Raw genomic sequence first — 27,580 nt, forward strand, 5'->3', positions numbered from 1 at the left:
AGAGTGAGGACACTGGGCCCCAGCACCGGCATGTGAAACCCAGGAGAGGCCTTGACTCACATGTGATGAGAGTGGCAGCCGCACACTTTTTACTCATTCAGCTCAGCCACCAATCTGCAGTTACTGCAGTAACTGTAGGAATGTCTCGGCCCCATGCCACATCCTACTTACAACGCATTCACCAGGAAAGGGAGGGAAGCTCAAGTGCACACAAATTACTTGTTCCTATGGCCTTTTCTGAGTCTGCCTAGGACTTCATTGTTAATATCACGTCCCTCCACGTGGGAGGAGGTAGAGAAGAATGAGAGGAAAACACTTCCAAATGCTGGCGGTGGCATGGCTAGACTCCAGAGTACTCGGGATCGTGAGTCCATTCAGCCCTTTATAATGTCTTATTTACACACACACCTGGTTCTAGAATGGGCTTAAGCAACTCAAAAACATGACTGAAGTCTATAGTTTAAAAAACAATTTCTTGAAGTCCTCTAGCTTCCTCCATGAGCTGGGCTGAACTTTGAGTGACTCACTCATGATCTGAAGTCCTATAAACAAATACACTAGGCTGAGATCTGCAAGATTTCCTCTATGTCATTCTTATCAAGAGCGTTTATTGTATTCCCTCAACTGGGCCATGCATTTTCCCAGGAAGACAGCATGAAGCAAGCACCTGCATCCACTTTATCCCTTTCCTCAGTGCATCCTACATGGGCCACCAGCCCACATATGAACTCGGAGAACACAGAGGTAGGGCTGTACCAGGCACCTTGATCCCTCATTATCTTTAATTAGTGTTTAGGAGGTTAATTGGTAATGAAGTTCATCTTTCTTTAATTACTTCAACAATTGAGTCAGGGGGGGCTTGTGTCCAGCTTTGAATTATTCAGTTTGTTTGGATGCCTATTTTGAATTTGTAAAGTCAGATGTTTATTACCCAGACCCTGTGTGTTAGAGAACTGTAAGGAAAAGAAGAGAAATAGTACCAGGAAAGTTACTTTTATTGTACTTAATTTGCAGAATGGGCCTACCAGAAAGTTTGTTATTTGAAAAGAAATAACAATGGTTTCAAACTTGATCCAAATCTTCTTATGCTCTACTAGGCAAATTTGTTTTATTTTTTATATATAAGGGCAACTTCACATTAATGGAATTTAATTGATTAAGAAATAAAATTCAATCATTATCTGTATATCCTTACCATCATATATGAGATGCTTTTCCAACATTTTAATTTTCAGTACTTTACATGATAAAGCTGTCAGCTAACGTCGGGAAATTACATTCCAGCCCAGTATGCTTCACTGTTCAAAAACTGTTCTTAATACCTGGCTTAAATTCCCCTTTGCTTCTTTTGAGCACCCTGTGCCATTTCTCTCCTCCAGTTATTATCTGTAACCATCAAATACTTTAAATAGCCTTTGTATAAGTGACCTTTCCACTCTTCTGAGTTTTTTCATCACTCCTTCATTATATTCACACACTTGTCTCTTGTTAGAAGATAAACTGAGGCATATTCAAATATTTAAGAGCTTATGTGAGCAAAAATCAATTGGAGCCAGGCAGCACGAAACCGGAAGTGGGCCAGAGCACTCCCGGGACAGGAGCTCAGGAAGGACTTTTACAGAGAAAAGGGAGAAACACAGTAAGGAAATTATTGAGAGTGTGTGTGTGTGCGTGTGTGTGTGTGTGTGTGTGTGTGTGTGTGTGTGTGTGTGTCTTAAAGCCCAACTGGCTATCTGTGATTGGTTGTCCATAGGTTTCAAATTTGTAAAGTTGAGGCATTTTGCAGGCTTACATTTTGGGGTGCTTATGTAAGTTGCTGTGGACTTAGAGCCACCTCAGTCTAAAGGGCCTTCTTGCTTTATTAATTTAACAGGCTATTGTGCTCAAGCTTCACATGATGGTGAGCTTTGATGCACCTGGGCTGAAGTGCGCATTTCCCGTGCATGGTATTAGAAAGTCACTCTTAGCCAGACTGCATCTGTCTGACAAGTGTCAACTCTTTTTTTGGCAAAATTAGAATGCAGACTTGGCAGTCCTGTGGCCCTGGGAATTCTGCTTTTTAAAAAGAAGCTCCTTTTGACAAGATCTTGGGAGATGAGGCTAGCTCCTCTCTCCCTCAGCCAGAGGGGTGCTCACAGTGGCCTCTGGAAAAAGAAAGAGAAGGGCCCCATGGCCTTGTCCTTTCCATCTTTGTCTTTGCTTTTGAACTTTAGCCCCACCTGCACTCATTATTCATCTCTTCATTTCTTCAGTCCTTCAATAAATAGTTCTTGAGCATCTACTGTGTACTAGGCACCAATTTTTGGTTCTGCATCTATAACCGTGAACAAAAAACAAAATTCTGGCCCTCGTAGAACTTACATGTTAGTGGGGAACACAGACAGTAGACTCTGGTAGTGAAAAGTGGGATTAAAAAAAAAAAGAAGAAGCAAGGTACAGGGATAGACAGTGAGGAGAAGAGGTTATACAGTAAGCTGGACAGAGGAGGCTGCTTTGAGAGAACTCAGGGAGAGAGCCCCATGGGAAGAACGTCTCAGGCAGAGAGCAAGCAAGTGCAAAGGTGGGAAACGAGTATTCTCGGAATGGCAAGGAAAGCCATGTGTCTGGGGCAGAGGGAGGGAGGGGAGCACCGTGGGAACCTGGGCTTGAGAGCGTCTTGCAATAAGCATATGATTTTGAGCACAGTCCAATGGGTGGAAACACTTCAGTAGACTTCTCTGTTTGCTGAGCTGCATCTCCCAGGTTAGCGTGGTGCGTCACCACTGTGGTGTTGTTTTGTCTTGTCCTTTCCCAAATGCCCCTATCAGGAGACGCACAGAGCCTTAACTAGTCCTCCATTGCACCTGGGGCTTCTCAGCCCCACACAGCACCGCCCAGAGGCCTCTCTGGGTCAGCCAGGTGCCCTGCTAATTTATTTGTTCCTAACAGCCCCGTGACTCTGACCTGACCTTTCGTAGGCTCACGCACTGGACCAGAGAACTCAGCCTGTTTAAGAGGAATCTCACCATCTCATTGCAAAGTCATGGAATGGGGTAATGGTTTCCACATGTGCCAGGGCTGTCATTCAATTTTGACTTTGCCTGCTTGGCTAATGAGGTCAGACGGCTCTGCCTGTGGTGGACAGCATCTCCCTCGGGTAGGGTACCTGCAGGAGATGGATGAGGTCTCCCGCCCCCTGTTAAACGCAGCTCGGTGATGTAGCATTTCTTCACACTGCTTAAAAAGGATGACTTCAAAGAAACATGAAATAGAGGGAATGCATAAAAACTGAGAGGGATCTTTTTTTATTTAAACTTTCTATTTTGCGATAATTGCAAGTTCACAGGCGTTGAAAGAAATAATAGAGAGATTCCATGTGCCCTTTACTCAGTTTCCCCCAATAGTAACATCTTGCAAAACTACAGTACAGTATTAAAACCCCAACATTGACATTAAGGCAGTCAAAATACAAAACATGTCCAGCATCACAAGGATCCCTCGTGTCTTTTTATAGCCACAGTGACTTTCGGCCTTCTCCTTAACCCCTGGCAACTGTTAATCTGTTCCCTATTTCTATAATTTTGTCATTTCAAGAATGTTATATGAATGAATCCTACCATATGGAAACTTAGGGTAGTGACCTTTTTTCACTTGGCAAAATTCTCTGGAGATCCATCCAGATTGTTGTATACATCAATAGTTTCTCATACAAACTAGAGGCCGGCGCATGAAATTCATGCACAGGTAGGGTCCCTAGGCCTGGCCTGCACTCAGGGTCGATCTTCCCCGGCTACGGGCAGCCAGCAGCCAGCCCTGTCCCCCCAACCCCCGCCATGCCCACATCCACATCCACCGCCACCCACCCCCGGTTCCCCATTCCCCATTGGACGATCAGAGCCTGCCAGCCGGGGGGTGGGAGGGACCAAGAGGTTGGCTCCTGCATGGAGCATCTGACCCCTGGTGGTCAGTGCGCATCATAGCAACCGGTCGTTCCGCCATTTGATCAATTTGCATATTACGCTTTTCTATCCTCCTTCCTATCTAATAAAAGAGTAATATGCAAATTGACCGTCACACCAAGACACAGGATGGCTGCCCCCATGTGGTCAAAGATGGCTGCCCCCATGTGGACACAAGATGGCCACCACAAGATGGCCTGCAGGGGAGGGCAGTAGTGGGAAGTAAGGGGTGACCAGGCCATCAGAGGAGGGCAGTTGGGGGTGACCAGGTCGGCAGAGGAGGGCAGTTGAGGGAGACCAGGCCAGCAAGGGAGGGCAGTTGGGGGGGACCCAGGCCTGCAGGGAAGGGCAGTTGGGGGGGACCCAGGCCTGCAGGGAAGGGCAGTTGGGGGCAATCAGGCAAGCCAGGAGGGCAGTCAAGGTTGACTGGGCCAGCAGAGGAGGGCAGTTGGGGGAGAACAGGTCAGCAGGGGAGGGCAGTTGGGGGGGACCAGGACTGCAGGGGAGGGCAGTTGGGGGGGACCAGGCCTGCAGTGGAGGACAGTTGTAGGCAATCAGGCCAGCAGGGAGGGCAGTTAGGGGTGATCGGGACTGCAGGGGAGGGCAGTTGGGGGAGACCAGGTCTGCAGGGGAGGGCAGTTGGGGGAGACCAGGTCTGCAGGGGAGGGCAGTTGGGAGCCAGCAGTCCTGGATTGTGAGAGGGATGTCCGACCACCCGTTAAACCGGCAGTCAGACATCCATCAAGGGGTCCCAATTTGGAGAGGGTGCAGGCTGGGCTGAGGGACACCGCCCCCCACCCCCCGTGCACGAATTTCGTGCACAAGGCTTCTAGTATATAGATATTTCAGAAAGGAAGAAGGAGAGATAGAAACACCAATGATGAGAGAGAATCATTGATCGGCTGCCCCCTGCACATCCCCTACTGGGGATCAAGCCCACAACACAGGCATGTGCCCTAACCAGGAATCAAACTGTGACTTGCTTCATAAATTGAAGCTCAACCACTGAGCCATGCCGGCTTGGCTCTTCCTCTTTCTTGCTGAGTAGTATTTCATGGTACAGATAGACCACATTATGTTAAACCATTCACCTGTTGAAGGATATCTGGGTTTCTAGTTTGGGGCTATTATGAATAAAGCTCTTATAAATATTTGTATATAGGTTTCTGTGTGAACATAGTCTTCATTTCCCTAGGGTAAATGTCTAGGAGTAGAACCGCTGGGTTTGTGGTAGTTGCATATTTAGGTGTGCGATTTTTCCTTTAAAAAGAATAACCATTTATTTAGCTTACAATTCTGTCGGTTGGCTACACATTAATCCAGGTTTATCTGATTTTTTTTTTTTAGATTCAAATAATCTTCACCTTTTCAAAATATATAATTCAGTGGTTGTTAATATAGCCACACAGATGTGGTATTTGTTTTTTTAAGGGATTGCCAAACTATTTTGTAGAGTGGCCATGCATGCCATTTTACATTGCCACCAGCAATGTATAAGTGATCTAGTTTTTCCATACCCTTGCCAGCATTTGGTGGTGTCACTTTTTTTGTTGTTAGTGTTTGTGATAGGTATGTGGCAATAGCTCGTTGTGGTTTTAATTTGCATTTCCCTACTTGCTAACAATGTTGAACATCTTTCCATGTGCTTATGGCCATATGTACATCCTTTCTAGTAAAACATCTCCATACCTGTTGCCCATTTTTAATTGGATTCTATGGATTTTTTCTGTTGAGTTTCAAGTTCTTTATATATTCTAGACATTAGTCCTTTGTCAGATATGTGGTTGACAAATATTTTCTCCCACTCTGTAGCTTGTTCTTTCAGCCTCTTTCTCAGAAGCAAAATTAATCAGTTTTTCTTTATGGACTATGCTTTTCATGTAAAGTCTAAGAACTCTTTGCATAGTCCTAGATCCCAATGATATTTTTCTGTTTTTTTTTCTAGTGGTTGTATAGTTTTATGTTTTACTTTTAAGTCTGTGAATTACTATTTGTACCAGTATAAGGTGTGACACTTGGATAGAGGTTTGTTTTGAGGTTTTTCTGGCCTATGGATGCATAGTTCCTCCAGCACCATTTGTTGTAAAGAGAACGTTTCTTTCATTGAATTGCTTTTTACCGGTGTCAAAAATTAGATGGGTTTGCTTTGATGAGTTTATTTCTGGGTTCTCTATTCTGTTCTGGGTATTTGTCTATCTATTCCTCAACCAATGTCCTACTGTCTTGATTAGTATATCGTAAGTCTTAAAATCAGCTAGAATGATTTCTTCCATTTTATTCTTTTTCAAAATTCTAACTATTCTAGTTCCTTTGACTTTCTATGTAGTTTTTAGAATAGTGTTGTCTATATGTACAAAAAAATCTTGTTGACATTTGATAGAAATTGCATTAAACCTATGTATAATTTGGGGGAGAATTAATATCTTTACTATAGAGTCTTCCAATCCATGAACATGGTATGTTTCTCTATTTACTCAGGCCCTTTAGGTTTATTTCATCAGCATTGTACAATTTTTAGCATACAAATCCTGTATATGTTTTGCTAGATTTACATCTAAGTATTTCATTTTTTGAGTATTCATAAATTGCACTGTATTTTTAATTTCAGGATCCATGTGCTAATACTTAGAAATGTAGCAGATATCTGTATGTTGATCTTACATCATGCAACCTTGCTGAACTCATTTATTCAGTCTAGGAGTTTTGCGTGTATATGTGTGGTTGTTTTCATATTTATATATTTATATTTCTTGGTATTTTCTAGACAATCATTTTATCTAAAAATAGGAGTGCTTTTATTCCTCTTTCTGATCCATGTGTCTTTTATTTCCTTTTCTTGCCTGTTGCACTGGCTAGAAATTCCAGCACTCTGTTGAATAAGAGAATGGACATTTTTGCCTTGTTTCTAATATTGGAGGGAAAGCATTCAGTCTTTCATCATAAAGTATGGTGTTAGTTGAACGTTTTTTGTAGATGTTCTTTGGCAAGTTGAGGAAGTTCCCATTTTACTACTGGACTTTATGAAAGCCTTCCTCCTGACAGCATTAGATAATTTAGATTCCCTAGTTGGCCTCCACTGATGCCTGCTGGGTAAGAATGTGACATCTGTGCTAGTACAAACCTTTCTTCCCTCCAGTTCCTAGTTTTGATGGTCAGAGGAGTCATTGAGACCAGGAAGAACTAGAGGAATCTATATTATTTTGGAATGGAGTTTATATTAAGTTAGGTAACCTTAAATCCTATTCTTTTCTCAGCCAGGCTGTTCTCTAATTGTTCTATGTAAGCTGAATTCTTAACAAAATACAATATCCTATCTTTGTAAAGGATGAAAAGTGGAGACTGCATAGAGACTGGTAGGAAGTGCAGAGGTGCAAAAGGGCTGGCTGGGCTCCCACAGACAGCAGCTGAAGTTCAAGAGAGATATATCAGCTGTGGGGAGTTCCCACTAAGATATCTGGGCTCCCCAGTCTAGAGCACCAGAACTAAGCAAGGTGCCCACAGAACATCTGGCTATGAAAAGAAGAAGGGTTGTTTCCAGAGAGACGGCTGTAAATGCAGGCACTTTCTTAAAGAGCCAATGCACAAAATTTCACGTGCAGCCACTCACCTTGGACTCCAGAAGAGGGAGGGCAGAGTGGACTGCTGCTGTGTGAGCAGAAGCCAGAATTGGGGCTCTGAGGTTAGAGTTCGGAGGGCAGCCACCCAGCTTTCCTGTGCTAAGTCATTCCCTTAAGCTGCAGAGGGCATCTTTCTCTGGCGAACCATTGCTATCCAGGTGGTTTTAGTCTGGAGGGAAGGAAGTTGCCCCATCCTGTTGGAAGACCTCTCCCCTCACCCTGTGGTCAATAGCCTGAAGCTAATCAAGACTGAGTGACAATTGGACTGAAGGTAGAGGAGGATCTCTGGAGGCTTGGAGTCTATGCCTGATCCACTTCTGGTCTAGGAAAAGCACAGCCTGGTGCACATCTTGTTCCTTTCCAAAGGCACCGAGCCCCAGCAGAGGGAGTCACAAGCTGTCAATTGCTGATAGCTCCAAGCAGGGTACTCAAGACCAGTCACAAACAGTGTCTGACCTTGTCCTGCACTAAAGATTATGAGTCATAGCAGACCTACCTAATACACTGACACCAACCCAAACAGGCAGACAAAATGCGGAGAGAAAAAAAACAAGCCCCAAATGAAAGAACAAGAAAATCCACCAGAAGAAGAGCTAAATGAAATGGAGATAAGAGATTTATCAGACAGAGAGTTCAGAATAATGATGGCAAAGATGCTCAACATCATGAGGGAAGATATAGTAACTATGAAGGAGGACATAGAACTAAGAAAGAACACAGTTGAAGGAATACACAGCAAATTAAGGAAAGCCAAGGATTTGATCAGTGAATTAGAAAACAGGGTAGAAAAAAAATCACTCAGTCACAGAACCAAAAAGAAAACAAGAGAACAATTTAAGGGAGCAGTGGGACAACATGAAATGTAACAATATTCAATTCTTAGGAGTGCCAGAAGGGGAAGAAAGTGAACAAGGGATAGAGAATGTGTTTGAAGAAATAATGGCAGAAAAATTCCCTAACCTGGTGAAGGGAAAAGTCACACAAATTCAGGAAGCACAGAGAGTCCCAAACAAGAAGACCCCAAACAGGCCCACACCCAGACACATAATAATTAAAATGCCAAAAATTAAAGACAAAGAGAGAATCTTAAAGGCAGCAAGAGAAAAGCATTTTGTTATCTACAACGTAGCTCTCATAAGGCTGTCAGCTAATTTTTTATCAGAAACTATACATGCCAGAAGGGAATGGCATGAAGTATTCAAGGTAATGAAAAGCAAGAATCTGAAACCAAGAATTCTATATCCAGCAAGGCTATCATTCAAAATAGAGGGTGGAATAAAGAGCTTTCCAGACAAAGAAAGGCTAAAAGAGTTTATCACTGAAACCAGCACTGAAAGAAATGCTAAAGGGAATGCTTTAATGAGAAGAAGAGAGAGGGAGAAAAAGAGAAAGAGAAAGAGAGAGAGAGAGAGAGAGAGAGAGAGAGAGGAAGAGAGAGATAAACATAGGCATAAATAATTAAAATGCCAACAAATAAGTACCTATTTACACTAATAAAAGAGAAACATGCAAATTAACCATCACTCCACTACACCAAGCCACGCCCACCAGCCAATTAGGAGCGAGTATGCAAATTAGCCCAACCAAGATGGCGGCCGGCCACAGAGCTGGAGCAAGCAGGAGGCTTGGGTTGCCCCCGGCAATGGAGGAAGCCAAGCTTCCCGCCCGCCCTGGCCGGCCCTGGCCTCCGCTCAAGGCTACAAAGTTTCAAATATAGAACATAAATAAATCCTAGATACTTGCTTCCAGCCAGCCCTGGCCTCCACTCAAGGAGGCGCTGAAAAAAAAAGAAAAGAAAAAGAAAAAAAGGAGGGGCTGGAACCTTGAGTCACCAGGGGGTGATCAGGCCAGGATGGGATGGCAGGGGCCGTTGGGGGTAAGCAGACCAGCAGGGAGGCCAGTTGGGGGTGAGCAGGCCATCAGTGGGGGTCAATTGGAGGTGATCAGGACAGCAGGGGGGGCAGTTGTGGGTGAGCAGGCCAGTGGGGAGGGAAGGTGGGGGCGAGCAGGCCAGCAGGGGGGGCAGTTGGGGGCAAGCAGGCCAGCAGGGGGGGCAGTTGGGGGTGAGCAGGCCAGTGGGGAGGGAAGGTGGGGGTGAGCAGGCCAGCAGGGGGGGGGACAGTTGGGGGCAAGCAGGCCAGCAAGGGAGCAGTTGTGGGTGATCAGGCTGGCGGGGGGCATTTGGGGGTGAGCAGGCCAGCAGGCAGAGTGGTTAGGGGCAATCAGGCAGGCAGGCAGGTGAGCGGCTGGAGCCAGCAGTCCTGGATTGTGAGAGGGATGTCCGACTGCCGGTTTAGGCCCGATCCCTGTAAACCAGCAGTGGGACATCCTTCGAGGGGTCCCAGATTGGAGAGGGTGCAGGCCGGGCTGAAGAACACACACACACACACACACACACACACACACACACACACACACACCCTGTGCACAAATTTCATGCACTGGGCCACTAGTCAATAATAACCTTAAATGTAAATGAATTAAATATTCCAATCAAAATACATAGGGTAGCTAATTGGACCCCCTCAGAACAAAAGACTCATACAGGATGAGAGTGAAGGCATGGGGAAAAAAACTTTCCATGCAAATGGAAACAAAAAAAGCTGGGGTAGCAATATGCATATCTAACAAAATAGACTTCAAAATGAAGCCCATCACAAGAGACAATAAAGGTCACTACATAATATTAAAGGAATCAATCCAACAACAGGCTATAACCCTGGCAAATATATATGCACCCAATATAGGAGCATATATATATATATATATATATATATATATATATATATATATCCATATATATATATATATATATATATATATATATATATATATATATACACTTCTGAAGGACTTTAAGGGAGAGATGAACAGCAATATAGTCATGGTAGGGAACTTTAACATCCCACTGTCTTCACTGGATAGATCTTCCAGACAAAAACTTAACAAGGAAACATTGACTTTAAATGACATACTGGATCAGATGGATTTAATAGACATTTATAGAACATTTCACCCAACGCTGCGGAATATACATTCTTCTCAAGTGCACATGGGTCATTCTCAAATATAGACCACATGTTAGGATGCAAAACAAGTCTCTACAAGTTCAAGAAGATTGAAATCATATCAAGCATCTTCTCAGATAACAGTGGAATGAAATTGGAAATCAACTACAGTAAAAACACTCAATAACATTCAAGCACATGGAGGCTAAATAGCATGTTGTTAAACAATGTTACAAATGAGATTAAAAAAGAAATCAAAAACTTCCTGGAAACAAATGAAAATGAACTTGAACCAACCCAAAATCTATGGGATACAGCAAAAGCACTCATGAAAGGGAAGTTCTACCAGGCCTACATAAAAAAAAAAAAAATACAAGAAAAATTAATAACGAACTATTTAACCCTGCAACTTAAATAATTAGAGAAGAATATGAAAATCCCAGAGTAAGTAGAAGGAATGAAATAATAAAGATTACAGCAGAAATAAATGACAGACATTTAAAAAAAAAACAATAAAAAATCAATAAAACCAAGAGCTGCTTCTTTGAAAAGATAAACAAGATTGATGACCCTTTAGCCAGGCTCATCAAGAAACAAAGAGCAAGGACCCAAGTAAAGAAAATCAGAAACGAAAGTGGTGAGGTAACAACTGTCACCACAGAAATACAAGGAACTATAAGAAAATATTATATGCCAACAAGCTGGACAATGTGGATGAAATGGACAAATTTCTAGAAAAATATAGTCTCCCAAAACTGAATCAGGAAGAATCAGAAAACCTGAATAGGCTAATAACAACTGATGAAATAGAAGCAGTAACCAAAAAACTCCCAGCAAATAAAAGCCCTGGTCCAGACAGCTTCACAGGAGAGTTGTACCAAAAGTCAAACAACTAACACCTGTCCTCCTCAAACTATTCCAAAAAATGTGAGAGGAAGGAACACTTCCAATCTCTTTTTATGAGGCCAGCATTATCCTAATTCCAAAACCAGATAAAGACTCTACAAAGAAAGAGAATTACAGACCAATACCCCTGATGAACATGGATGCTAAAATCTTCAACAAAATATTAGCAAACCAGATCCAACAATATATTAAAAAGATCACACACTATGACCAAGTGGGATTTATTCCAGGGATGCAAGGCTAGTACAATATTCCCAAATCAATAAATGTGATACATGACATAAACAAATTGAAAGACAAAAATCACATGATCATATCAATAGCCACAGAAAAAGCATTCGACAAAATCCCACACCCATCTATATATATAAAAGCCTAAACGACCGTTATGACCAAATGACCAGAACGACCGGTTGACCAGTTGCTATGGCGTGCACTGACCACCAATGGGCAGGAGCTCAATGCAGGAGCTGCACCTTGGTGGTCAGTGCGACCCCACAGCCAACCTCCCACGGCCCCTCACCCCGGCCAGCTGGCCCTCCCAATAGGCCTCGATCACGGGGCTGGCCAGCCAACCTCCTGGGGTCCCTCCACCTGGCCGGCTGGCCCCCCAATAGACCTCAATCGCCGGCCAGGCCAAGGGACCCCACCCATGCATGAATTCATGTACCAGGCCTCTAGTTTTTTATAAAATCTCTCAGCAAATTGGGAATAGAGGGATCATATCTCAATATAATATAGACCATATATGACAAACCTACACCAAACATCATACTCAAGGGGCAAAAATTAAAACCATTTCCATAAGAACAGGAACAAGACAGGGATTCCCACTTTTACCATTCTTGTTCAACATAGTACTGGAAACCCTAGCCACAGTGATAGGTAAGAAAAAAAAACATATATAAAAGGCATGCAAATTGGAAAGGAGGAAGTAAAATTCTCATTATTTGCAGATGAGATTATGTTGTAATAGAAAACCCTAAAGATTCCACCAAAAAACTACTACATTTAATAAATGAATTCAGCAATGTAGCATGATACAAAGTTCATACCCCGAAATCGATGGCAGTTTTATACCCAATAATGAACTCTCAGAAGGAGAAACTAAACAAACAACCCCATTTACCATTGCAACAATAAAATTAAGATACCTAGGAATAAATTTAACCAAGGAGGTAAAAGACTTATATTCAGACAACTATAGGACAATGGAAACAAAGAGATAGAGAAAGATATAAACAAGTAGAAGAATATACTGTGCTCATGGATTGGTAGAATTAACATCATTGAAATGTCCATACTACCCAAAGCATTCTACAGATGCAATGCAATCCCTATTAAATTACCAATGGCATCTTTCACAGATCTAGAACAAATACTCCAAAAATTTATATGGAACCAGAAAAGACCCCAAATAACCGCAGCAATCTTGAGAAAGAAGAACAAAGTCGGAGGTATCAAGACCAGGTATCAAGTAATACTACAAAGCCTCTGTAATCAAAACAGCCTGGTACTGGCACATGCATAGGCTGAGATCAATTGAATAGAACAGAGACCCCAGAAATCGACCCAAGCTATAACACTCAATTTATTTGACAAAGGAGGCAAGAGTACACAATGAAATCAAGACAGTCTTTTCAATAAATGGTGTTGAGAAAATTAGACAGATACATGCAAAAAAAAATATTAGAGCACCAATGTACACCATACACAAGAATAAACTCAAAATGGATAAAAGACTTAAATGTAGGTCATGAAACCTAAAAAATTCTAGAAGAAACCATAGGCAGCAAAATCTCAGTCACCTCTCATAGCAATATGTTTGCAGATATTCCTAGGGCAAAGGAAACTAAGGAGAAAATAAACAAATGGGACCACATCAAAATAAAAAGCTCCTGCACAGCAACAGAAACCACAAACAAAATTAAAAGAGAACACACTGTATGGGAGAACATATTTGGCAATGATACATCTGATAAAGGTTTAGTATCTAAAATATATAAAGAATTCATACAACTTAACAAAAGGAAGATAAACAATCCAATTAAAAAATGGACCTAAATAGACACTTCTCTTAAGGGGACATACAGATGGCCAAGAAACATGTGAAAAATGCTCCATGTCACTGATCATCAGAGAGATGCAAAATAAAACAACAATGAGGTATCACCTCACACCTGTCAGAATGGCTACCATCAACAAATCAACAAATGACAAGTGCTGGCGAGGATGTGGAGAAAAGGGAACCCTAGTACACTGCTGGTGGGAAAGCAGACTGGTGCGTCCACTCTGAAAAACAGTATGGAGTTTCTTCAAAAATTAAATATGGAACTGCCATTTGACCCAGTGATCCCACTGCTAAGAAACCCGAAACAGCAATCAAAAAGAATGTATACACCCCTATGTTCATACCAGCACAATTTACAATTTGTGTAAGATCTGGAAACAGCCCAAGTTCCCATCAGTAGATGGGTGGATAAAAAAAGCTGTGGTACATTTATACCATGGAATACATGCAGCAGTAAAAAAGAACGATCTCTTAACCTTTGAGACAGCATGGAGGGAACTGGAGAGTATTATGCTAAGTGAAATAAGTCAGTCAGAGAAAGACAAGTATCACATGATCTCACTCAGATGTGGAATCTAAAGAACAAAATAAACTCTTGAACAAAATAGATCCAGAGACATAGAAGCATGAAACAGACTGTGGAATCTCAGAGGGAAGGAGAAGGAGGGAGGGCAAGAGATCAACCAAAGAACTTGTATACGCATATACATAAACCATGGACATAGACAATAGGGTGGTGAAGGCCTGGGGCAGGGGTGGAGGCAGGTTAGAGGAGGTCAATGGGGGGAAAGGGGGACATAGGTAATACTTTCAACAATAAAGATTTTTTTAAAAAAGTACAAAGGACATAGTAGGGAAATTTGAACCCCAAAAAGCACCCCCACCAAAAATAAAAAATAAGAAAATAAATATAAAAATGGGCTGGGTATGAATTGGCAGAAAGAAAAAAGGAAAATAATTTACTACCATATAATAAAAGAAAATTAATGATGGGCTCCTAGTCCAGGGTGTAACTCCTATCTTATTGGAATGTTTGCATGGAAAACCTATTTTATTTAGTTTTATTCTTGTTATTTTCCCTCATTACCGGATGGAGCAAAAGTGGGTTTACAGTTGTTCATGTGGGAAATAATACAATACAAATTATTAATTAACAATAATTAATTAATAATACAATAATTAATAAGCAATAATGCAAGAATTGCCTGGCCAGCATGGCTCAGTGGTTGAGCGTCACCCTATGAACCAGGAGGTCACGATAAGATTCCTGCTCAGGGCATATGCCTGAGTTGTGGGCTCGATGTGAAACCATAAAAATCGACCCCCAGTGTGGGACCTGCAGGAGGCAACCCATCAATGATTCTCTCTCATCATTGATGTTTCTATCTCTCTCTCCCTTTCCCTTCCTCTCTGAAATCAATAAAAATATATATTTTAAAAATAATACAAGAATAAACTCTGTTTCACATACTCACAACTGTACACCTACTTTTAACCCACCCTGTACATAAGTGTACTGACCGAAGTGATCCTACAAAGGCCTAGGTAGGCCTGGAGTACACATGAGCCCAAAAGGTCCTCATTTCCTAATGTTTAGATTATAATTAGTAAAATAAGTTACCGATTGAGGCTGTGAAATCTCATTTTCTAGCGATCCTTAAAAATAGGTTAGAATTTCCACACTCTTATCAGTTGGTAGATGTTTGGCCTTGCCTCAAGGAAAAGGAATTTTGGACAAGCTTTTTTTCTTGAGGAACCTATTAAATTTATGTTTTGAAGGCAGTTCAGCATTAATTTAAAAATACTGGTAGGTTTCTAGAAATACCTATTTGTTTTTGGATTTGTTGAGGTGTCAGCTGCAATTCCTACCAGCTCTAACTACTGACAAGACTTAAAAACAAAGGTGCAATTATTTGTTATATTCTCCATGCTCCTGAGCTTTGGCAGTTACGCGTGCGCAGCTTTTGCAGGAATAGCCTCCTGACAGAGCTGTGGACAAAAGAGTTTATTATTTCCCAACACTGGCTTCCCAGCTCTCCGCTCCTTCTTAACACTGCTCAGTTTTTGAGACAGAAGCACACCACCTCCTCATGTCAGCTTCTAAACAGAGCCTGGTGGACGGACTTGTGTGAGACTGAGTTTCATCACTATGGTTTGGGAGGCACTAAGAGTGCATGTACCTCGGGTGAATTTTTGTTTACATGCACATTTCCTATCTGCACGTCCCGGTCAGCATACCTGCTAAGCTAGGATAAAAAAAAATCAAAGACAGCACCTTCTCACTCCACCACTGGAGAAATAAACCAACAGTGCAGGTGATGGGAGGAAATATACCTTAATTCAGGGCCCTTTCCCCTCCTTTTTGCTTTTTTTTTTTTTAATATATTTTATTGATTTTTTTACAGAGAGGAAGGGAGAGGGATAGAGAGTTAGAAACATCGATGAGAGAAACATCGATCAGCTGCCTCCTGCACACCCCCCACTGGGGATGTGCCCGCAACCAAGGTACATGCCCTTGACTGGAATCGAACCTGGGACCCTTCAGTCCGAAGGCTGATGCTCTATCCACTGAGCCAAACCGGTCAGGGCTCCTTTTTGCTTTTTTAATTGATCTTTCTTTTTTAAATACAGTGATACAATTCACATAACATAAAATTTACCATTTTAAAGTGTACAATTCAGTGGCATTTAGTATAGTCACAAGGTTGTGGAATCATCGTCACTGTCGAATCCTAGAACATAGTTCATCTCCCCAAAAGGAAACTTTGTTTGCTTTAAGCAGTCACTCCCATTCCCCTCCCCCACACTCCCAACCTACAGTCCCTGGCAACTACTCCTCTTCTTTGTGTCTCTACATAGGAAATCTCTGTTCTGGAGATCTCCTATAAATGGAATCATGCAATATATAGCCTTTTTGGTTTGTATCCTCTTACTTACCATAATGTTTTCAAGGTTTATGCCAGTGTAGCATATATCAGTACTTCATTTCTTTTCATGACTGCATAATATCCCACTGTGTGGATATACAATATTTTTGTTTATCAGTTAATAGATATCTAACTTGTTTCCATTTTGGAGCTGTTGTAAATAATACTGCTTCAGATACTGGTGTACAAGTATCTATTTGATTCTGATTATAATTCTTTTGGGTGTATATCTAGGAGTGGACTTTCTGGCTAATACAGTAACTCCATGCTGAACTAATTGAAGAACAATGGCCACACCATTTTACAGTACCACCAGTAATGTGCTAGGGTTCCAATTACTCCACATTCCCCCCCCCCCCAATATTTGTTATTTTCTGCTTTTTGTTTGTTTTTTATTATAGCCATCCTAATATTTGTTAAGTGCTATCTATTTGATTTAAATTTTCCAAATGACTAATGAGCAGAATATAAGACAAATCTACACCTGGTCATACTAAGTGTTGTTATGAAGCTGTACAACACCAAAAACAAAGAGAATTACAAAAGTGTCCAGAAGAACCCAGCCGCTGTGGCTCAGTGGTTGAGTGTCGACCCATGAACCAGGAGGTCCCCGTTCAATTCCCTGTCAGGGCACATGCCTGGGGTTGCAGTCTCTACCCCCAGTGTGGGGCGTGCAGGAGGCAGCTGATCAATGATTCTCTCTCATCATTGATGTTCGAATCTCTCTCTCTCCCTCTCCCTTCCTCTTTGAAATCAATAAAAAAAAATGTTTTAAGTGTCCAGAAGGAAAAGAGATTAACTTGTCCTCTACATGAGTAGATGATGCAAAGATGATAAGAAAGGAGAAAAGGAACAAAGCAAAAATAGGATAAACTAGAAGTATAAAGTAAATAATTCAATTTAGACATATTTTAAAACAAAATTATATATTAATGTGAATGCATATATATAGAACAAAGTATGAAATATGAACAAAATATTATTTCTAACTTTATTATAGTAGAAGGGAGAAGAATGGAATCAGAGAAGAGTATAAGGGGACTTTATATTTGAGATTTTATTATTTGGTTAAAATCTGAAGTAGTTCTCACAGCCAGGTCCACTCCTGACATTTGCAGGATTTGGTGCACGAGTGCGATGGAATGTACATACCATGTCTAAGTATGTGAAAGTTTTAAATCAACGTAACAGATAGCTATGTATCTTGATGAAAAACTTTTGTACCTCAGTGAATACCTTCATGAAGATGGCAGTGCTTGGTGATTCCCAGATTCTGTGCAGGTGGTAGCACAGGGAAGAATGAGCTGACGGGTATTTCACCTTCACTTTCCAACCGTGGCTCAGTCCTGCACTGGGAAGGGACCTATGCACACATGTTTAGCTAGCGCAGGCTCACCCTTAATTGGTGATGAGTCAAACATTGTCCTTTCAACCAAGAGAATCAGAAAATGCTCTCTTTTGGAAACCCAAGTGCAAAATGAACTTCAGCTCATAGAACTACTAAGAATACCCAGGGCCCTGCTCCTCTTTCAAAGGCCCGTGGGGGAGTGGTGACATGGACTCTGGTCAGGAGAAGGTCCTCCTTGGGCTTGAGGCTCATGGCCAGGGCCAGGGGAGGTGCTTTGGATCACAAGCAACTGCAGCTCCTTAACCCTCAAGTCCCCACAGACAGCAGATTGGGGGTGTATTTGCTGCCATAGTAAAATACCACAGACTGGGGGCTTAAACAAAAGAAAGTTATTGTCTCACAGTTCTGGGGCTGCAAGTCCACGATCAGGGTGTGGCCAGGCTTGGTTTCTCCTGAGGCCTCTCCCCTCAGCTTGTAGAAGTCCGTCTTCTTCCTTTGTCTTCACGTGGTCTTTCCTCTGTGTGTGTCCTAGTCTCCTCTCCTCATGAGGACCCCAGTGGCACTGGATTAAGGCCTCACCCTAATGACCTCATTTTAACACAATCACCTCTTAAAGACCCCCTCTTCCAATGCAGTCACATTCTGAGGTGCTGGAGGTTAGGGATTGAGCCCATGAATGTGGGGGGACACAATTCACCCCATAATAGAGGGCACTGGCAAACTGCTGTGTACCAGAAATCTCTTTGGGAGCAAGCAGAGTGATGGTAAGGAATCAGAGCACTCTGGCCGCCTGGACAGCTCTCAAGCACCCACTCGGCTGACAGGCAGGAAGACGGCTGTCCTCTGGGATAGATCATGTCTGTTCACAGCTGTGGCCGCCTTAGAGGGAATCATTTCTGGAAAGGCAGGAAGAGCTCCCAATCCTTATGTTTTCAAAGAAAGCTCACCTTGATTTTTATTGTGTTTCATAATAAGCATCAGGTTCTGTGGAGAGAAGCCTGTCTCCTGCGGGGGTCCTGGAGCACCGGGGAGAGGCTCTGGCCCCGGTACCATTTACTGGCTCGAGGAAAGGAGGCTGCAGGTGGGAGTGAGGCTTTTAAGACATTTACCATAGAAACAGATCACTCCTTCCAACGCGTTCCGGGAAGCCGGGGTTTGCCGGCATGAAAGGGCACTTGTAGTGCACTTCAATTAAGAGGGAGGCAGAGTGCTGAGGCGCTGTGAGCAGGACAGCTGAACACAGAGCGCCTTTTAGAAGAGAGGGCTGTGCGCTCCGAGTGTCGAGATAGCATCTACCGTCCACAGTGGGCGGCGTGCAAAACTGGGCATTTGTCTTGACGTGGGGAAGGAAGCTTCCCCCTCCCCCACCCCCACTGTTTGTTTTATTTTACAGCCGGAAGTCATTCAGCCAGAACCTTTGAGATGTATCCAGGTGAATTAGAGACTGACATGTTTGATTTACCTGCAGGATGAATGAGCGAGACCACTTGTTAAAGAGGCTCAGCAGGAAGACCCCCCCAACTCTCTTCCGAGGAGGTTCCCTCCAGCAGAGTGTCCCACGTAAGTAGTCACCACAGCCCACGCAGGCCAGCGAGACCTGGCCCACGCAGGAAGGTGGGAAGCTTAATGAAGGCCTGGGCATTGTTAATAGGGAAGGAGACAGCTGCCAAGCTGCAGCACCGCGTTTAGAAGTGAAATTCGTGTGTTTGGCCTGAGGCGAGTACAGCTTGCATATAGGTAGTTCCCTGGGACCCAATCAAATGCCTGAATGACAAAATTCTTAAACTTAAAATCCTGATGTGGTTAAGATCCTCTGTCAGCCTCCCAGTAGCATTTTTTCTAAGGTTGAAGTGATGTTACTTTTAAATTGGTTTCCCCAAAGATAGCAATATGCAGGGTTTTATTTAATACTAGAGGCCCAGTGTGTGAAATTCGTGCACTGGGAGGGAGGGTCCCTCAGCCTGGCCTGCGCCCTCTCGCAGTCCGGGACCCCTCGATCCTTACCGCCCGCCTGCCATGGAGGTGGGAGAGGCTCCCGCCACCACTGCTGCGCTCGTCAGCTGTGAGCTCAGCTTCTGGCTGAGCGGCGCTCCCTCTGTGGGAGCGCACTGACCACCAGAGGGCAGCTCCTGCATTGAGCGTCTGCCCCCTGGTGGTCAGTGTGCATCATAGCGACTGGTTGTTCCGTGATCATTCCACCGTTTGGTCGATTTGCATATTAGGGTATTATTATATAGGATTAGTATATTAATTAAAACAATGCCAATCACTGGAAAAAAGTCTCTGTGCTTTATCCAGGAAGGCCACCCCATGTCTAGCACTGGTGTCCCCACTCTGACCACTAAAGCCCCGGTCTGGTTTCTGCCGAAGGCACCCGATCTGAACAGGGTCTCTGAGGTTCACTGGAGCCCAAAGGAGCAGAAGGGAGGCCATGAAAGCAGATGGGATCCCGGCCAGAGTTCATGGGGAAGCTGTGGGCTTATTTCAGCAATCCAGCCATTGGGCTCCCAGCTGAGGGGTGCCATTAGAGTGCAGGTTTCCTGTGCCGAGGCCTGTAGGCCTGTGGGCCCCTACATCTCTGAACCCGACAATCTCTCCCGCCCGCACTTGCTCTTACACGTTCACATGTCATCTCTTCACATAGGCCTCGCTTCCTGCTTCCCATTCCTCCCGAGGAGGTGAGAAGGAAGCGATGGTAGACCAAGAGCAGCTTAGGGAAAATAATCACTGCGTCCACAGGACAGGTGCTCAAGGACCTATATTAGTGGTGTCTGGCAATACAGAGAGGGAAGGGAAGGGAGGAACGGCATCCCTCTTAGTAATCCACTTCCTCTCTTCACTCTCCCACTGGAATACCAACATGAGAGACAGGGGCCTGAGGCCAGCTCCACATGGGCCTCACCTGCCTGGTGTGTCCTTTAGTGCTCCACTGCCCCTGGAGAGAGGTGGTGTCAGCCCCAGAGCACCTGGCAGAGGATCCGGTCAGTACAGTAACTGGCCCAGCATGGCCCGGAGATCAGAATCACAGCTGTGGTGTTTCTGATCCGAGAGAGTGGTCAGGAGGCTTGGTAGGGAAGTCCAAGGAGTGAGGCGTGTGAGGTCCCCCCTGGAGCCGAGCTGCCTTCAGTCCTGTCCCGGCTGGGCAACGTTTTTGTCATCGTAAGCAAGTTGACCTCTCTGTTTCTACATCTGTAAAATGGAGATTATATGAGAACCTACTTGGGGTTGTTGGGAGGATTAAATGAGATCATAAGGTGCCTAGAATGGTGCCTGACAATAGAGAGTCCAATAAATGTTAGGCATTCACTATTTTTTTCTGCCACAGTTGAGTAACTGGGGGCAACTTAAATATTTCTCGAAACTTCTGTGTTATCCTCTGGGGGAAAACAGAGTTATAATAATATGAGCTTACTTAGTCTTTGTGAGGGTTCCCAATGATGGATGTAAAGCGCCTTCTCTATACCAGACACAGAGAAACACATGCTGGTTTCCAAACTACATATGCTTCAAAGTAATCAAGAAAGAATAGAGGCAGTCGACCCTGAACAGTGGGAGGTTAGGGGTGCCGACCCCAGGTGAAAATTTGCATGTAACTTTTGACTCCCTCAACACATAACTACTAATAACACTGTTGACCAGAAGTCTTACTGGTAACACAAACAGCTGATTAACACATATTGTTTATGTTATATGTATTAGATACTATATTCTTATAACAAAGTAAACTAGAGGAAAGAAAATGTTATTAACAAAACCATAAAGAAGAGAAAATATGTTTAGAGGGTTTATTGGAAAAAAGTTCCATATCAGTGGACCCACACAATTCAAGCCTATGTTGTTCAAGAGTCAACTGTGTAGATCAAAGACCAAGTGAGAACTTTTGAGGAAGAGTCATAAAATGTCTTAAAACAACAACTAAACATTTTGCTGAATTCCCAATATTTTGAAGGACAAAAGAATTCTAATGAGCAAGTACAAAAAAATGAAAAAGCTTCTAAAATCACAGCATATTTAAGAAGCACCCCAAAATGCATAGTAAGACCTGGTTGATAGTAGAATGTTTCTGTCATTGACAACTATGCGAGGCTATCAAGCAGTTGGAACTGCTCCTGGGATGTGAGAAGTTCTGCGTAGCTTGTCCGGGCCCCTACATGTCCTCCTGGGTCTAACCATCAGCTGTCTTGGGCCTCAGTCTTCCCAGGAAACTGGGGGGGAAACTCTAATCTTGGCAGTACTTTTGGTTCCTTATGAACCAACACACAAGATCAGTGTTTCCTATATGGTCTAATACCCTTATCGTCCCAGGGTATTCCCCAATTCTACTGCTATTAGGAATATTTTCCCAGGCAGAAAACTGCTCTTTTCATTAAGATATTATCAGTGCCTGGTTTGGTTCAGTGGGTAGAGCGTTGGCCCATGGGCTGAAGGGTCCCGGATTCAATTCCAGTCAAGGGCATGTACCTTGGTTGCAGGCTCGATCCCCAGTAGGGGTTGTGTGGGAGGCAGCTGATCGATGTTTCTCTCTCATTGAAGTTTCTAACTCTCTATCCTTTTCCCTTCCTCTCTGTAAAAATCAATAAAATGTATTTTTTTTTACATAAAGATATTATCAGCGCTCAGATTCAAAAGAATGCTACTTACGGGGAGTTTTATTCCAAAATAATGGGATAAAAAGACATAATTTTATAGACTTCACCAAATGTCCTTATTAGACAAAATAACTAAGAGATTCACCTGCCTTTCCATCTCCTTTCACCTACCTCATTCTGCCCTTGGATTCTGGCTGTGGAGGCAGATGCTCTAGGAGGCCAGCCAGGGAGAGCTCAGAGCTGGACCACTGAGCGCTTTCTCCAGGTCCCATCAGTACTTTCTGGCTGTCAGGACTTCCTGAAGGATGAACGAGCATGGGAATTGCTAAGAGCTGGGGGCTCCCTCTGAGCTTCCTGTTTGGATGCCAGGGGCAGGTTAATGGTCATCAGACAGAAGCTGGTGAACTGATGTGTCTTTGTCAGGCTGAGGGGTGCAGCCCCACTTTGGGCTCACAAATGCTATTGTTCCACTGAAACTTCTTCCAGTGTGACTCTAACTATAACCAGACCTGGTTTCTGAGAGGGAAATAGTTTATCTCCACCCCCGGGGTAGTCCTATGGGGCCATCCTCCTTTTAGTCTTGAATTGCAAAGTCCACCGTAAGTCTCAGTTGAGATTAAGAAAGTCTGGTTCCGAAAGTCTTAGTGCACAACATTTTGGAAACATGATGGCAGAGGCAACTAATAGGAACTGGCAGAGAAACCACTTGGTAGTGAGGTAGTGACCGAGGGGTGCTCTGCTCACCCCGACAGAAGATTTGCTGTTGGACCAGGAGCCCCCCTCTGCCATCTCTTCTGCTGGAAACTGAGTGCGGAGTAATGCACTACAAGGCCCTCATGCCAGTGAGGCAGATAGACGCGAGGGCGCCATTGAGCTACAAGCAGAGAAACCGCTGCGGTTGGCTTCCCAGTAGGCACAGGCAGGGTATGAATGAAAAGCAGAGCAAATGAAAGGCCAGATTTTTGCTCCTTCTGGTTAATAGGGAGTGGACAGTTCCAAATGCTATGATGCCTTTCCCAAAAGAACTCTCCCAAACAATGTTTCTGTCTCAACAAGTTCCTTTTTTTCCCTTCCCTCCGCCCCAAGAGCTGTGAGAACCTGGACCTCATGGTCCAAGCCGTTTGTTTTACAGGAACGTAAACCAAGGAGACCCAGAAAGCTTAGAGACCACAGTCCTGTGACCAAGCTACTGCCGGGCAGGGATTAGAACCAGCCCCTTTGCCCCCAGTGCCTCAGCCCCAGGTCCAGATCCATGGTGAAAGCAGAGCCGATTGGGAAAGCCATCTGCAGGGCAGAGAACGCAGTAGCCCAGCCTGCCCCAGGCAGGTTCACGAAGAGCACCCCCAAGGCCTTCCCATTACTTGGGGCCAGAGTCATTTCTGTCAGGTGAGAAGCAGCCACCTGGGGGCACAGAGCCCTGGCGGGACTGTCGTTCTGGCAGCACATTGGGTCCAAAGACAGCTGTGGGCCCCTCCCAAAAACGTCATGTGTTTACTGGAAACATTGCCTTTCAAAGACCGCAGAAGGCAGGGTCCCAGTGGACCACAGGACACAGTCTCGTTACAGGAGGAGACAGTGGTATTTGTTAGATTTTTCTCTGAAACATCCCTAGGAAAGATGTCTCTTCTAGGACTGCAATGAAGACGCTGCACAAAGAGCACTTGTCCTGGGACAGGCTGGCAGCCCAGCATCAGGAGGAAGAGGGAGGGAGGGAAGGAAGGAGGGAGGGGGGAAGGGGAGGTAGCGGGGAGGGAGGGGGGGGTTCAGGAGAAGAGCCCGAACAAGCCAGCAGCCCCTCTCCAGGCTTGCTTCTGTGTTTCTGCTCCAGACATGTGACATGCCTGCTCAGTGCCCAGCTAGGTGTTGCTCACACTGGCCTAGACGGTGGCTGCTTCCTCTGGCAACCACACAGAGTGGGGTTTTGGGTTTGTGGGTTCGATTTTGTTAGAGATGGAGGGAAGCGAGTAGACAAGAGTCCCCTGTGGAAGACTGCTCTCTGTTCTGGGTCAGGCTTGCTTGCTTGTTCTTTCACACCCACCCGCTCCCTGCTGCCCCGCCGTGTCCTCAGAAGGCCCCAAGCCCACCTCTGGAGACCAGCCCTGGCCTCCCAGGGTGGCCCTCCTGCCCTTGGGCTTTCTCGGGAGGTGCTGAGAGGCAGGCTGTCCAGAAGAACTGGGAAGCCAGCCCAGGGACGGAGCTCTGAGTCTGTGGGCGTACACAGAGCAGGAAGTCACCTGAGAATCTTTTGAAGTCTCTTCTTCTCCATCCCCTCTAAGACTCTTTTACACATTGTGATTGTATGTCTTTATACTCCAGAAACTCCCCTTTTTAAGCCAGATGTCTGAGCTGAATAATTATAATCCAGGAGAATTTCTGATTTCTTTTTCTCCTTTAAAGACTATGATGATTAACTAACAGCTCTATTGATCAGTCATAAATAGGTGTGGGTGGGAGTCACCTTTGTTAGGCTTTTTACTGTGTTGTCTTGGTCAGAATGTCTCATCCAGCTGTGGGACTTTTCTGCACCGCTGAGCCAGAAGGGTTAGCCAACAGAGAGGGAGTCTTATAAATGTCCCATCTGTGGGCAGAACCAATTAAGAAGGAAAGCCCACTATTGCTAAACCTTTTAAAGAGCTGGTGATGCAAGAAAGTGTGGGCCCTGCAGAAACACTGCCTGGGTCTGGCTCCAAACTGCCACTCACTAGGTCTGTGATCTTGGGCAGATAGTGAAATCACTCCATGCCTCAGTTTTCCCATCTGTGAAATGGGAAGAATACTAGCATCTATCTCATAGGGCTGTTGGGAGGAATAGATGAGTCATTTGTGCACAGTACATAGGACAGTGCCTGGTACACACAGTGTTTAATAATTGTTGGCTGCTGCTGCTATTATTACTATTACTAGAGGCCCAGTGCATGAAAATTTGTGCACTTGTGGGGGGGGCCCTCAGCCCGGCCTGCGCCCCCTCGCAGACCAGGAGCCCTCAAGGGATGTTCGTCTGATGGCTTAGGCCTGCTCACTGTGGGTCTAAGCTGCAGTCTGGCTCCCTCTGCAGGAGGCAACCCGGGAGGGTGATTGGGGGATAACGCTGGCCAGCGAGCAGCCAGCCCCTCCCCTCCACGCCCCCCCCCCCATTGCCCCTCTGCCACTGCCAGTCGCCGCTGCCCCCTGATTGCTGTCCCCTCCCTCTGCCCGCTGGCACCCACCTTGGCTGGCCTGGCACCGCCCGCTCACTGGCCCCACCCCCAACCGACTGGTCATTCCGCCTGTCGGTCAATTTGTTTATTAGGCTTTTATTATATAGGATTATGATTATTATTTCTATTATTATTACTGGAGCTGATTGTAAGAACCAGTCTTGCTGTGGCCACAGGGCCAATCACTAAATTCCTCTTGCCTTTATCTTGTGGTTTTTTTCTTTACACAAAAATAAGATGTGTTACCCACTTTAATTTCTTATTACCAGCCCAATTTAGAAACAGGACCGCTCCGAGCGTGCCCTTTACCAGCTTTCACTGTGAGCTGGTGCATGTTTTCCCCGGCACGTTACAGCTTCATAAATTACCCGGCCGGCCTGCAGCTTCAGGCGCATTGGGACATTTCCGGAGCAGAACAGCTTGATTGGTGGTGGGAAAGTGCAGACATGGACCAGTGACCCACTGTTTATGCTTCCCAGGCTGAGCTCAGCTGCAGCTCCTAAATGGGAGGCCGCCCCTTAGAGCCATTCCCATCCCAGCATCAGCACCCAGCCCACCAGGCTGCATCCTGCCACCACACACCCACACTGCCCACACTCCCCTTCTGGGTCACAGGCTCCCCGTCTCAGGCTCCCACCGACCCCAGGGTGATGAGGCCCATGTGTGGAAGCTCAGCTGTAGTCTCCTCAAAAGCAGCTCCTTCCAAACCTCGTGTGCTCCCCCAGTTCTGCCCTGACCCACTTCCTCCTGTGCGCTTCTTTCAGATGGGTACGCCTTCTCTCAAGAAGAGCATGGAGCTGTTTCTCAGGAAGAAGTTGTTCGTGCTTATGACACCACCAAAAAGAAATCGAGGCAGAAATAAGACTGGAAAGTGAGGAAGAACTCAGAGTCGCGTTTTCCTGATTGATCCTGGGAAAGAGATGCAGATTGCTGTACCCCGTGTTAACACATCTTTGTCGGAAGAGACTGGTGTCAGCAGCCAAAATCTGAGAAAACACATTTCTGTGGCCTTAGCCAACCGGTTTGTTAGTTATGTGTTCCTGCGCAAACCTGGAGTATATACCGCGGGAGAAGCCATGCGTTCCTCCCAATTTGTCTGCAGTGCTTGGCCTAACTTTTGTTTACGTTGTTATGAAGCATTCAGCTGTGCTCTGTGAGGTGTGAAATTAAAAACATTATGTTCCACCGATATTTAAACATCAGTACTAGTTGTTGTGGGAGCGAAGATAAAAGAGTTTTATGTTGCGTGAGAAGCCCGTCCCGTGGCAGGGAGCCGGACACACTTGCTTCCTGTCCTTTCACCTCACAGATCAGGTCCTCGGACAGCATGGAGACTTCACTTTGGGCAGGTTACTGTCTTGCTTTGATTCCTATTATGTTTGTATGAAGTTGGCATAAATTTATTGATTACAATGAAATCACAAATATTATGGTTTCATATATATATATATCTGGGTGGGAAATCTGAGAATGTTGATGTGACCCTCCTAGCCACATTCCCAGTGGGGCAAACCATCTGTGTTCCAACACCATCTTCTGCACCCTCCCCAAGGGGTCGGCCCAGGCCTCCCAGAGCCACCCAGGCCTCTCAGCCTCACACCTTCTGCATGGCTGGCCGCTGTGCTCAGTGCATGGCCACTGGCGGGCAACAACCCCAGTCCGCATCCGTCCTTTCTCTGCCGCAGATACAGACACAGATGCAAGAAGTCCCTTCTCCCACCGCCCTTCTCCTTCTGTAACTAAAGGGGAAAAGCAACTCTTCTGCAGATGTTCTAAAGCCTGCCTGCCTCTTTGTGCTGACAGGGAAGCCTGCAGGTCAGGACGCTGGTGGGGACCCTGCTAGCCAGGCTCCCAATACGCACTTCCCAGCCTTCAGACCACTGGACTTTCAGCATCCTCTTCACTTAGAACTCACGCTTGTCTTCTTAGGAGTTGAGAGCACATTTTGGATTTTCATTGTTGGAAAATGAATGAATTTG

At 44.8% G+C, this 27,580-nt stretch overlaps 1 protein-coding gene across 1 annotated transcript in view; it reads left to right on the top strand.

The window, feature by feature from the left end:
• Positions 1 to 26,495, top strand: part of ATP8A2 (ATPase phospholipid transporting 8A2) — a 46,140-nt gene extending 19,645 nt beyond the window's left edge. Inside the window, exons 2-3 of the mRNA XM_079775756.1 lie at positions 19,284 to 19,375; positions 26,366 to 26,495. Coding sequence (XP_079631882.1) covers positions 19,284 to 19,375; positions 26,366 to 26,463 — 190 coding nt within the window. The 3' untranslated portion in view covers positions 26,464 to 26,495. The remainder of the gene's footprint in view (positions 1 to 19,283; positions 19,376 to 26,365) is intronic.
• The last annotated feature ends 1,085 nt before the right edge of the window (positions 26,496 to 27,580 follow it).

This window comes from Cnephaeus nilssonii (assembly GCF_951640355.1).
Source record: "Cnephaeus nilssonii genome assembly, chromosome: 6".
NCBI classification, from domain to species: Eukaryota; Metazoa; Chordata; class Mammalia; order Chiroptera; family Vespertilionidae; genus Cnephaeus; species Cnephaeus nilssonii.